The sequence below is a fragment of the Aedes albopictus genome, chromosome 2 (genome assembly GCF_035046485.1).
Source record: "Aedes albopictus strain Foshan chromosome 2, AalbF5, whole genome shotgun sequence".
NCBI lineage: Eukaryota > Metazoa > Arthropoda > Insecta > Diptera > Culicidae > Aedes > Aedes albopictus.
In genome coordinates, this window is record NC_085137.1 from 317,337,775 (window position 1) to 317,351,860 (window position 14,086).

Consider the following 14,086-nt stretch of genomic DNA (forward strand, 5'->3'; position numbering starts at 1 on the left):
ACTACGAATTTAAAACTACTCATTAGATTGTACATTCATTCGTTAGATTTGTTGTCGTTATGATTATCAAATATGTGAAGTGACGTTAAACTTTCACACCACGAACACCTGTTGAACTTGTCGTAAACGCACACTTAGTGTCTCAGAGTTTAATAATTGAGAACTACATTTTCCAATGGGATATGTAGCATATCAACGACGTTCTACATTAGAAGCCTGAATAAATGAAGTATTTTTCTCAGCAGTAGATTTAAGATGCAAAGTACTATGTTCAAAATGTCATCAAACAGAAATTATACGAAAAATTTTCAATACTTCTGTTAGATTAGAATTTCTAAAGGCTCAATTTATTATAATTAAATCCAAGGACTTATTTCTTGTAGCTTTGAGATTAAAGCTTTCACAAACACATTTCATTTTGTTAGAAAAAAAATAATGAATCACTTTTACAATGGTTATGGAATCAATATGGAAATATTTACCATCATGACGAAACATAAAAATAGCCTAACACTTTCACGTTAAGATTGCTTTCCAATGGCCAATCCCAAAGGAGGGTTAAAACAGCTAAGTGTTAGTTTTCGGCATGAGTTCGTTATTACAATCATCAAAGGCATGGATTGGGGATATTCGTCTCCATCTTCGTTTGGTAACCTAAGTACCGCTCTTACCTTAGCATTTCCAGAAGTGTAGTTTATGACGTTCAGGTTTTTCAATCACACGATTTGTTATCCTGCATATTTGCCAGGATCCATAACTCTCGGTGTCTTGCTCAGATTTCCTCAAATTTCCTCTCTCTTTGCTCAACCAGTTGTAATGGTCAATTGCCAATTGGCGTCAGTGTTGGTGTCTTGCATGGAGTAGAAACATTATCTTGGATTTGCTTGCTTCCGCTCAACCTTCCATTATGGACACCAATCAAGGTTCCATAACTCTCGGTGTCTTGCCAGAAGCTTCCTACTCTCTGCTCAACCTTTCCATTATGAAAATCACCCTGCAAAATTGCCAGTTTTCATAACTCTAGGTATCTTGCCAGGAGTACTTATACCATCGGTCCAGAAAGGTGTTATTGAAATAAGAGTATCTTAACTAGACCTCTTCAATTTCAATATTTACCAACCTCTTCTGTGGACATGGTTTCATTTCCTTTGAGACATTCAATGAATTGGTCTCGGACCTGTATCCCGGGTTCTAGTGTTACGGAATGTCGCATTGCATGGATTTAGAATTGATCATAACTCCGGGTTCTGCGACGCATACTTCATCCCTAAGAGCCAAATCTCTTAACATCCATCGCAATGACATTGTTCGGTCTTCCGTCCGAATGGTTTGTACGTCAGATTTGAAATATTTTTTTTTTTTGTGTGGTCAACCAGTTTGGCCTACTACGCTCAGTCAAAAGCATCGCTTCACCCTTTGAAATCGGAAGCGAAGTAACGCATCGTTAGCGGAAGAGAGAAATAACGCACAACCGTGCAGCATAAATTTTCAGTACAGTCCACGAAGGCAAAGGAAACGGACGCAATAAAGCTAAGTTTAAATTTTAAATTCGCGTGTTCGTGTTTCGGAAATTTTCTGATGACAAAGCCCAATACCAAACAATTTTGGTCCGTTCCGAACCGGATAAGCTCCGTGAGCACGGGTTTTGTGCGGAATTTTTCCGAAACCGTGGTGAAAAGTTGGACAAGCCACTGCGGTGGAAGAGTGTTCGATGCAAAAGTGATTGGTGACAAAATGGCGGACTAGAGTGATTGAAAATCGAAAACTAAATGTGGAAGCAAAATCATAAAATGTTTCTGGTGTGGCTCGTAAACTAGTGGTGGAATGCAAGTTCATTTGCATTCTTTATTTCTGTGGTGGAATTTCTATTCGAGCAATGTCGGAGAAAAGTGAAAAAAGTAAAAAAAGCCATGGCGAAGGCGATGGCGAAGAAAACGTCAATGAGGAGGTGGAAAGCAAAGTGAAGCTGCTCATCCGGAAGCGCGGCCAGTCGATGGCTAAAGTTACCAGAGCGAGAAAAGTGATCATCGAAACCGGACATGAGCTCACTAAGCCGCAGCTGGTGGTCTACCAGAAGCAGCTAAACCAATACTACTCCGAGTGGCATTACTACCACGACCAAATACTCGAACTCATCGAGGACGATGTAGTGCACGACCACATGGATAATTGCGACAAGTTTGAGGAAAAATACATGGAAGTGCTGACGGCGCTGGAGGAAGTATCCATTTCGCTCGGAGTATCAACCCACCCAGCGGCGAATTGGAATGAAGCAAACCAACAGGCGGATCGACAGGACAAAATCATCATCCAACAACAGCCGTTGAAAGTCCCGATGCCAACTTTCGACGGAAAGTATGAAAATTGGCCAAAATTCAAATCCATGTTTTTGGATTTGATGAGCCGGTCTCGGGACTCCGATGCCATAAAATTATACCACCTGGATAAAGCTCTTATTGGTGGTGCCGCCGGAATGCTGGATCCAAAAACGATCAGCGACAACAATTATGCCCACGCCTGGCGCATATTGGAGGAGAGATTCGAAAACCAGCGTGTAATAGTGGACAACCATATTCGTGGTTTGTTGAATTTGAAAAGGATGTCCAAGGAATCCTACACGGATCTGAGGGAACTGTTGGATGAGTGTATCCGACATGTGGAAAATCTGAAATTCCACGGTCAAGCGCTAACCGGAGTATCCGAGCTCATGGTGGTGAACCTTCTAACGGGAGCATTGGATAAATACACGCGGAAGCAATGGGAGTCAACACTGGACCATGGAGAACTACCGAACTACTACGACACAATTACGTTTCTCAAGACGCAGTGCAACATTCTAGAGCGGTGTGAGGCCGCTAGCGAATCGACAAAAAGTATTCAACCAAAACCCGCCGCTTCGTCAAAGATTCCTGCCTACAAATCTCATGCGGCTATTTCGTCTGAGAAGTCTCCACTCGAGTGTGATTTCTGTGGTGGCGACCACATCAACTTTAGTTGCCCGGAGTTCCGTAAGCTGAACACAAGCCAGAGAACAGAGAAGGTGAAGACATCCAGGCTATGCTTCAATTGTCTCCGAAAAGGACATAGTGCCAGAGAATGTGGTTCAGACAAATCCTGCGCCCAGTGTAGAAAACGCCACAACACGTTGCTGCATTTTGAAAACTCACTATCGTCCAATTCGTCGAGCCAACTTGTGGAGTCCCTTCCGGAGGAATCAATAAACGAGGAACTAAAGCCGGAAGCAGCATCGACGACTAACTCGGAGGAGCGAGCAAGTGGTTCAACAGTAACGTCGTGCACATGCAACCAAAAATCATCCGAATCGCAAGTATTTCTAATGACGGCCGTCGTCCAGGTGATGGATAATTCCGGAGGAACGCATCGGTGTCGCATTCTCTTGGACTGCGCCTCGCAGGTTAACACCATTCGTGCTGAACTGGCATCGAAGCTGGGTCTACCAACGAAACCGGTGAGCACTGTGGTAATCGGTGTAAATGGTAAGCGAAGCCACATCACTCAAGAGGTAAGCGTATCTTTGAAATCCCTATACGACGGTTTCCAAGCAAAAGTGGAATGTCTGGTCATGGATCAAGTGACCAGTAGTCTTCCGACCTTATCGGATGACATCGATTCCTGGGAGCTTCCATCCGGAATCCAATTGGCGGACCCGACGTTCTACGTCCCGGGAGAGGTAGACATCTTGCTCGGGGCAAAGCATTTCTGGAGTGCCATGAAGAGTGGCAAACGCAAACTTGGAGTTGGATTCCCTGAGCTCCGTGAAACTCATTTTGGCTGGGTGGTAGTCGGGACTCGTTCGAAGGGATTTTCTGCTGTTCAAACGTTGAGTTGTAATGTCCTTTCTCTCCAAGATCTCAACAGTACCGTCGAACAGTTCTGGGAGCTGGAACAGCTCCCTAGCAGTCCTCTTTTTTCCTCCGAAGAAGTTTCTTGTGAAGAATTCTATCAGCAGTCGCATAAACGAGATGAATCTGGTCGCTATGTTGTTGGTCTCCCTTTCAAAAATGGTGACAGTGAATTGGGTGAGAGTCGTACCATGGCCTTGAGACGATTTCTGCTACTTGAAAGGCGGTTGGAGCAAAATCCTGAGCTCAAGCATGAGTACTCGAAATTTCTGCGGGAATATGAAGATATGGGTCACTGTAAAATCGTGGACGAATCGAAGGATGCACCCGGTAGCAAGTCATATTACCTGCCGCACCACGCGGTGTTGCGACCGTCAAGTACCTCGACTAAATTAAGGGTCGTATTTGATGCGTCTGCCAAATCGTCATCTGGTGTCTCTCTAAACGAGCTGTTAATGGTAGGTCCTACAGTTCAAGACAGTTTGTTCGCTATCCTGCTGCGTTTCCGACGATTCCCGTTTGTCTTCAGTGCCGATCTCTCCAAGATGTATCGACAAATACGTATGGATCAGAACTGCATCAATTACCAACGGATTTTCTGGCGAGAGAATTCCACGGATCCGCTCAAGGTTTTTGGTCTGAATACGGTAACCTATGGCACTGCTTCCGCACCCTTTCTGGCCACCCGCACTCTCGTCCAGTTAGCAGAGGATGAACATGAAAGGTTTCCTGTTGGTGCTCAAATTTTAAAGGACGATTTCTATGTCGACGATTGTCTCAGCGGATTTGAAACACTCGAAGAAGCAGCACAGGCCATCGGTGAGCTCAGAGGAATCTTGCATGAAGGTGGATTTTCAATTCATAAATGGTGCTCGAATACACAGCAGCTGCTTGATTTAGTTCCTAGGGATGAATGGGAGAAACAAACCGATATTGCCGAAATATCGTACTCGAACAACAATCACACCGTGAAGACTTTGGGGTTACTGTGGGAGCCTGAAAAAGATCAATTTCTATTCAGCACGAATTCTGATTCTTCCTGCGATGATGTCATACCTACCAAACGAGTGGTTCTGTCCACGATTGCCAGAATTTTTGATCCGTTGGGACTGATTTCTCCCGTGATTGTGCTAGGAAAACTGCTAATCCAGGATGTGTGGGTAGATGGTCTTGACTGGGACGAACCGTTACAAAATGGTCTTCTGCAACGGTGGGTCGAGTTCAGGTCGTCATTATGTCGTGTGGCCGAGATCAGTATTCCGAGAAGTGTATGCAGCCCGGCTCCCATGCGCGTGGAACAGCATGGGTTTGCGGATGCGTCTAAGCGAGCATATGGTGCGTGTGTATATCTGCGATGTGTATATCCTGACGGCTCCATCACAATGCATCTTCTGTGCAGCAAATCTCGAAACGCCCCTAGACCGGAATTAAGTATCCCCCGTTTGGAACTGTGTGCGGCTCAGTTGCTGACTCGTTTAATCTTGAAAACCACGGAATCTTTGAAGATGGACTTTGACGATGTCGTGCTCTGGTCAGATAGCCAAATCGTACTAGCCTGGTTAAAAAGAAATCCGCATCAGTTGGAGGTCTTCGTCCGGAATCGTGTTACCGAGATTGTTGCTGGAACGAGTCACTGTTCTTGGAAGTACATCAAATCCAAGGAGAACCCAGCAGATGCGGTGTCACGAGGAAAGTCTGCTGGCGAACTATTGAATGACGATCTTTGGTGGCACGGACCTTTTTTCCTTCGTCAAAATATCTACTTGGTAGAGGTTCCTCCTGAGCTGGCAGATGAAGAAATCCCTGAGCTCAGAAACGTTGTAGCCGCACCAATTGTTGAGGTTTCGTTAGAAGACTTTCCAATTCTTTCCAAAGTCAGCAACTTCCGCAAACTTCAACGAATTTTTGGTTACATACTTCGATTTGCCCAAAATTGCAGAAGCAGGAACAATCGAATTGTTTCGAATCACTTGACCATCCTTGAGCTTCGCCGATCGATGAGGACTCTGGTTGGTTTGATGCAGCGCACCAGTACACTGGGAGATGACTACAAACGAGTTCTACGAAGTGAGCCATGCAAGCAGATCCAATCGCTTAATCCTTTCATCGACGACGGGGTGCTGAGAGTAGGTGGGAGAATACAAAAATCAAAATTGGAATACGAGTGCAAACATCCAATGATACTACCGTCAAAGCATCCTGTGACAGACTGCCTAATCAGAACACTACACGAGGAAAATCTTCACGTGGGGCCATCTGGGTTGCTAGCAGCGCTTCGTCAACGGTTCTGGCTGATAAATGGCAGGTCAGCAGTTAGAAAGGTTACGCGTGCATGTGTTGCGTGCTTCAGATCCAAGCCTACTGAATTAAATCAATTAATGGGAAATTTGCCGGAATGCAGAGTTTCACCGACAGCTCCGTTTGAATCTACAGGAGTGGATTTTGCCGGTCCGGTGCACATCAAGTATGGAGCAAGGCGTCCCATGGTTGTAAAGGCGTACATATCAGTTTTCATTTGTATGAGTACCAGAGCGATTCATCTTGAGCTAGTGTCCGACTTGACTGCGGAGGCCTTTATAGCAGCACTTCGTCGCTTCACGAGTCGCAGAGGATACCCTCGTCGAATCTTCTCTGACAATGGTTTGAATTTCGTCGGGGCAAACAAAGATTTGAAAGAGCTGGTACGGGTCTTCAAAGATCAACAGACACTGAAAGGGATAAATGAATTTTGTCAACCTCGTGAAATAAGTTGGAGCTTCATACCACCTAGGGCTCCAAATTTTGGCGGATACTGGGAAGCGGGTGTAAAAAACGTGAAAACTCACCTCAAAAGAGTACTCGGAAAAACGCCACTCAGCTTTGAAGAATATGCCACGACTCTGACCCAGATAGAAGCTATTCTGAATTCTCGGCCTTTATTTGCCGACAGCAGCGATCCAACTGAGCCTTCTGCGATAACACCTGGTCATTTCTTGATCGGCAGAGAACTGACTGCAATCCCTGAGCCTACGTACGATGACAGCCGAAGCACATCATGCCGTTGGAAGCATTTGCAATCAATCAGAGACCACTTCTGGAAGCGGTGGTCCGCTGAATATCTCACCCAACTTCAGTCTCGAGGAAAGTGGTCCGTCCGGGCACCAAATGTAAGGGAGGGAATGGTTGTCCTGCTTCGAGAAGAAAATTTACCCCCACAAGTTTGGAAGCTCGCAGTTATCACAAAAACTTACCCAGGGGATGACGGTGTTGTGAGGGTTGTGGACTTGAGAACAGCGGATTCGGTGTTTCGTCGATCTATATCGAAAATTGCTCCCCTTCCAATTGAGAATTGAGCTTCACTTCTTTCCGGGCGGGTGGATGTTCGGTCTTCCGTCCGAATGGTTTGTACGTCAGATTTGAAATATTTTTTTTTTTTTGTGTGGTCAACCAGTTTGGCCTACTACGCTCAGTCAAAAGCATCGCTTCACCCTTCGAAATCGGAAGCGAAGTAACGCATCGTTAGCGGAAGAGAGAAATAACGCACAACCGTGCAGCATAAATTTTCAGTACAGTCCACGAAGGCAAAGGAAACGGACGCAATAAAGCTAAGTTTAAATTTTAAATTCGCGTGTTCGTGTTTCGGAAATTTTCTGATGACAAAGCCCAATACCAAACAGACATTCAAACTAGAATTCATCCCTAAGAATACCAGGTATCCTTCCTCTTGTGAACATACTTACGATCCGTAAAACCATTCACTATGCTTATCAATAATTTCGATTTCAGCGTCGATTTTCTAATTCTCCGTCGTCGCCAAATGTAGGAATGAGAAGTCTTTACTGCTTGGTGGTTGAAACAAGAATGAATATTTTATTGTCTGTCATCATTAGTACTACTTCTCCATGGCTACCTAGATTGTTCCAGCATACTAAGATCCTACAGCATCCCAGAAGGAATTCCTGAAGCATTTCCTGAAAAATCATTGAAAGAATACCTATTGAAATCTTTGAAGAAACCTCCATGAGCAATCCATGGAAGAATACCTGGAAAAAGTACTGGGGAAATATCTGGCGCAGTTTAAAGAGGCATCACAGCAGAAATCGATTGATAAATTCTAGCATGAATTCCAGGAGAATTTCCAACAAAATTTTCTAAAGGAATTTCAGAAGAAATACCAAGAGATTTTCGTATAGGAATTCCAAGACGAACCCCCAGGAACTCTATAGAGGATGTCCGACTGGGAAATCTAATAGAGGAATCATAATGAAATCTCTAGAGGAATTACAGTCGAGTCTCCTATTAAACGCTGCCACCCACTTTACGCCCACCGCAATTTCTCAGCTGTCTTGAATCCAATCCAGCTGATTTTTTTAGAGCAGCTAGTGCTTATTGTAGACTCATCACATACAAAAAATGAACTAAATTGGTTAGAAGACAGCCTGGAAAACGCGATGAGCGTGAAGTGGGTTGCAACGTCTAATAGGAGACTTGACTGTACTATATAAGTAATAACCGAAGGCATTAATAATGGAAAATTTAGAAAAAATCCTAGAAGGATCCCTGAAGGAATCCTAAAACAAATTCTTGAAAAAAAATCCCTAGGAAAACCGCTAGATTTATTCATCAGTAGGTTGGCTTCAGCGGCACGTTCTCCTCAATTTGGGAAATTTGTGCCATCCGTAGATTTATTTATGGACTAATGCACGGAGTAATTCAAATAGGCATTAATGCAGAAATATCTACAAAATTCTCTGAACTCTGAATACATCACCAGATGAGTTCCTGTTGAAATAACTGGATAAAGTCCTACAGGAATACCGGCAAGAATTTCTGGAGGCATTTCAGCAGGAGTTTCTGAAAGAATCCCTGGGGGTATCATAGGAAGAATGCATGAACAATTCTTAGGAGAATATCTGAAAGGGTTCTTATAGAAATTTCCAGAAAAAATCTTGGAAGAACTCCAGAAGAAGTTCCTGGACTACAGATATGTATGGAAAAATCCCAGCAGGATTTCTTGAAAGAATCACTAAGGAAATCACTTGCAGAAGAAATTATTGAAGAAACCCCTGGACTGGATACGTCGCTGTAGGAGTTCATATAGATTTTTATGGAAAAAGATCTGAATGAGAACTATTAGCGGAATTCTCGGAGAAACACCAGCAAAAATACTTATAAGAAACGAAGCAAAAATTCTGAAAGGAATCGAAGCAAGAATTTCTGGGGTAATCTCACCTTGAAATCTCTAAGGGTTTTTAATGGACAAATCCCTGAAATTCCGACAGCAATTTTTGAAGCAATCCAAGCAGGAAATTTACAATATAAAACTCATAATAAATTTCTGGAGCAATCCTAACAAGCAAACCTGGAGGAATCCCAGAGATGCCGGAAAGAAGAAGAAAATCGGAAGACTTGTAATCACAACAGGCAGCGTTTATTGTTAGTTCTGTTTCAGAGGAAATTAAGAAGAATAGTCTTCAAGCCCATATAGCCGATATGGTAAGCGCACGTGCAATCAGCAAAACCATGCTGAGGGTGATGGGTTCGATTCCGGGTTGGCCCAGAAACGATTCATAACTACCTGGTGCATAAAATATCTTCATAACTACCACACGATATACATATGCAAAATAGACATTGGCTGTGCGGGATCTCAGTTAATTATTGTGAAAGTTCTCATAACATGCTAAGCTGAGGAGCAGGCTGTGTCGAAGTTGGAACGTTACGCCAAGAAGAGAGAGAGAGCGGGAATCTTTCAGCAATTTAAAACGATATTGGTTTAAAACATTGGCCATTGCTAAAATGGTATAGATGTGTTAGTTTGAAAAAAAAATAGTTTGCGCTTCTCACAAGTTACATGAGCTTTATTCCGGTGGTCCTCTATAGACACGAGACGAGCGACGCGTGTTAAGGACGATCTTTGGCTGCGTGCTGGAGAACGGTGTATGGCGGCGAATGATGAGCCACGAGTTCGCTGCACTTTACGGTGAACCCAACATCCTGAAAGTGGCTAAAGCTGGACGGGCAGGACATGTTGCAAGAATGCCGGACAGCAACCCTGCAAAGTTGGTGTTTGCTAACTATCCGATTCTGTGCAACTATCACTTAAAGCACCTAGGCCCATGCCTAGGCCCGACAATAAAGTGTGTCAAGTGAAAATTCACCTGGCTATGGGGCCTGCTCGTCCATTTAGACATGCTCGGTATGAACCAGTGTGTCCGTTCTACCCTTGCTAGAAGAATCCCATTTCTCCTACCGTTTCAATATGGACGATTCTGGTGATCCGTCTTGTGCCTCTTATGCCGCGTCGCTCGAACAACTCTTCGTCCTCTGTCACCACTCGTCTGCCATCATTATGCCCATTATCACACATACCGCGTCCTTTGAGACCGTGCGGTATGCGCTGAACCACCCTAATGCCTGGTTTACATGGAGCAAGTGACTTGATTCAAGTCAATGGAAAATGCCCAATTGAATGCGAATTGAACGTGCAAACACCACCGTTCATTTCAGTTGAGCAACTGACTTGATTTGAACGAAAGTTGAACATGTTGAACTTTTTCGTTCAAGTCAAACGAAATCATCTCACTTGTCCCGTCTGAACCCGCGATTCATGTGAGTTGAATTCAAGTCATCTGTCAAATGAGCTGAATTCAATTTAGTTTGCTTACGCGCCGCACGAATTGAACAATGTAAACACTTGCTCCAACTGAGATGCACTCAAGAGCATTCAAGTGGCTGTTCGAGTCGTTTGCTGAGTCTAAACACATAATTCATTTCTAATGAATATTGTTAAGAAGTTTGCAAGTGAAATGCTCGTTTCAGTTGAACGATGTAAACTAGGCATAAGGCACATCAGGCTGTGGGTACTCTCAAGTGCTTCACGTTTCGGTTGACCACTAGCGCACTTGACCACGCAACCCTACCGTAGTATAAACACAGAGAACAGACATCCAAGCCCAATCTGAATTTTGTGTAAAAAATATTTCATCGGCAACACAAGTGGCAACATCGCGGCGCTGCAATCGATTAATTTCCCATACTAATTTAATTCACCACTTAAAATGTTTCAATTCACCACTGACTAAGTCAATATGGTATTTGGCGGCGTTAGTGTTTTCGAGATGGGGTAATATGCACCCCCCAAGTAAACGTTGCCCTATAACTAAGATTAAGATGATTTTATGGGTGTCTTGCGTTTTGAAAGTTAGACTAAAAGACGCCAACATTTGGTCCGCGTGATATCAATTTTACCGAATCAAATTAACAATTTGAAAAAGTGTTACGTTTTGGGTGCTGAAAAACTGTTGGGGGCAAAACGCACCTTGAGGTGGGGCAATACGACCTCTGGCATTTTACGAATTTTGAATTCTAATGAAACACCAGGCGGCTCCATCTTACTATTTACGGCAGCAAATGGAAGGAGTACGAGGCAGATGGTAGTTAATAGGTTGATTCCATATAATCAGCGCGCAATTGCTTAAACTGTGTGCGCTTCAAATTAGACAATCTTTCCAAATGTGGAAAATCATCGTTTTCCACGCTTTCCATTCGAATATTCTTTGCATTCTTGGGCTTGTTCGGCTCAATTTTACGTCTAGTTTGCTTGCATCGGATGGAGCTATACTTATATAATGAAATAGCGAGAGGGTGTTTTGCCCCGGGGGTGCATATTACCCCAGGTTACCCTATTGGTTTGCAACCTTTACATTGCACAGTGTTTTATATTGCCGATTTCGTGCGCTTTTTTAATAACGTTTCAACCGTTGATTTTTGCGATATAGTGTCTTCGGAGAAGTTTCTACATAAGACAAGGCGCATCTTGTGATATGAAAAATGAACATATGTATTAAAATATCACTCAGAAATTTATTTTTATTGTAACTTTTAATTAAGAAATTTAACATTATTTGCATGTTCTGCAAAGTTGTTGAACATATAAAAATACACAATTTTGCTGAACATTACGACATTTTATCTTGTTAAATTAAGACGTTATTCAATAATTTGAATATTTGATAATTATTTGTTTTTTTTTACCATAACACATACAGGATACACTTGCATACAGATGTTTCATATAGTAGAAATATAGTTGTTTTTTATTCGAAACGGTACTCTGCGCCATTTTGCGCTGAAAGTAGCTAGACGAGTTCAAATATACTCTATAAAAATCAGTAATTTGTAAATAACTTTGCAATTTTAAAAGCTAGCGTTTTTCGATGTTCAGCAAAAACACGTATTTTTACATTCAAAACAACTTTGTAGAAGACGCAAAAAATGTAAAAAATCCCATTTAAAAGTTATGATTATGAAAAGTTATACACGCTTAGAATACATTACAGTATTCGGTGAAAAAAATCACCGAAACTGGTCTGTAAACAAGCAAACTACAGTATTACGGCGAAATCGATGAAATTACAGGAGAAAATCGGTGAATTCTAAGAAGTCACCGAAGAACCGGTGAAATCAGACAAATTTACAGGAGATCTGTGAATATTTTACCGAACAGACCGGTGATGGGATTATTTTACCGTACTACTGTAAAATGCGTTTGACAGCCACGCCGGCAGCTTTGAGTATCAGTTCTATTAGAATTTGCGCATCATCTCCAAGCAAGACTCTCTTGTACAGTGCCAGTGGTAGCAAGTGTAGTTCCTGATCCGAAGGTCGTGTATTCAATCCCATGATCGACATATTTACGAAAAAAGAGATTTTTTTGTGCTCGCGTAAAATCGCCGTAAATTTGTAAAAAAAAATCTACCGTACGGCCGGTAATATTTACGGATCATTTGTAAAATTTACCGTACGTCAGTGATATTGACAGCTCATTCGTAAACAAACATACCGAACGTTCTGCGATTTTTACGGTAAATTTGTAAAAAGTACCGAACGTTCCGGTAATTTTGACAGATGCATTTTCTTGAGATTCACAGTACGTTCAGCTGTTGAGATTACGGTAAAAATATACCGTCATTTTTTCTAAGTGTGTATGATTTCCATCAAACGTCAAACGTCCTGCATTTTTTGAAAAAAATATTTTTTCATCTCAATTATAGGTGGATTGATCATCCAACTCGTCATGTCACAAGATGCGCCTTGTCTTATGTAGAAACTTCTCCGAAGAAAGTATATTGCAAAAATCAACGGTGGAAACGTTATTAAAAAAAGCGCACGAAATCGGCAAAATAAAACACTGTGGCATTGGTTTGCAATCAAGTGAAGATTCAAATCCCTACACAACTTTCTAAATGAAATTTGTTCTAGCCTGGATGCCTATTCTCTGTGGTACGGAGAACGCTACTGATGATTAACCTGGGCAAGAACGCTACTGTTGCGAGCAGCTTACGCTTGCTTGAGACTATTGCCAAGCTATTTCACATTATTTTTGACAGGGCTATAATCGCAATGCTTGCCATCTTGCAGGCTAGCGAACTTCAACTTGTCGTCGATCATGACCCCCAATTATACTTCAGTGAGCACTTGGAGTTGATCGTGCACCCGCCTCTGGTGACCATACTGCCTAATGTTCAGACCTGCGGTTGTTTACCACCACCACCTCCTCCGTTTTGTGGTGCGCAAATGCCAGCTGTCTTGGCCTCATCGCCCTGCCCTGGAAAGTGAAATGCGACGATCTTGGCTCAACATCCGCGGTGGTTACGATCTTCATGAAACCCGGCCAATTTGTCAGTTTTGTGGATGACATGGATATTGTTGAAGGGCCCATATAACCACAACTGTAAAGACGTGGGTATCCAGCATGACCATGCTGGGGGTGACCTCCTCGATTCACGGTCGGTCCAGGAATTTCTCGTAAAGGAAATTTCCTTAACTTCATTGGGTATATAGTATTTTCGTGCCTGCCACACAATATACACATGCACAATGGTCATTGGCACTTAGTTAATAACTGTGGAAGTGCTCATACAAACAGGAAGAGCTGAGAAACAGGGTTTGTTCCAGAGGGGACGTTACGCCAATAATAAGAAGATGGATATTGTTTCTAGCACATTTCTAGCACTATTTGCAACAAAATTAGAACTGTACACCTACCTCAAATGTGAGGCATCCTATGTCAGGCTAATACTGAATACGGTTCAAAAAAGCACGTGCTGGTAGGTAGAACCAGGTATGCTAGACGATTTTTTGAAAAATCTGTATCACTAATTAAAAAAAAACTATCCCATACAAAATTTGGGTCAAAAATCTGTACTTCATTCAACAAATAATAACTGCTTTAGTTAAAA

General features: G+C 42.6%; 1 protein-coding gene across 1 annotated transcript; it reads left to right on the forward strand.

The window, feature by feature from the left end:
• The first annotated feature begins 1,876 nt into the window (after positions 1–1,876).
• On the forward strand, positions 1,877–13,463 carry LOC134286686 (uncharacterized). Its single transcript, XM_062848337.1, has 3 exons — positions 1,877–5,019; positions 5,803–5,989; positions 13,266–13,463. Exons 1-3 carry the CDS (start codon positions 1,877–1,879, stop codon positions 13,461–13,463), a joined length of 3,528 nt encoding a protein of 1,175 aa, XP_062704321.1.
• Positions 13,464–14,086: the final 623 nt, after the last annotated feature.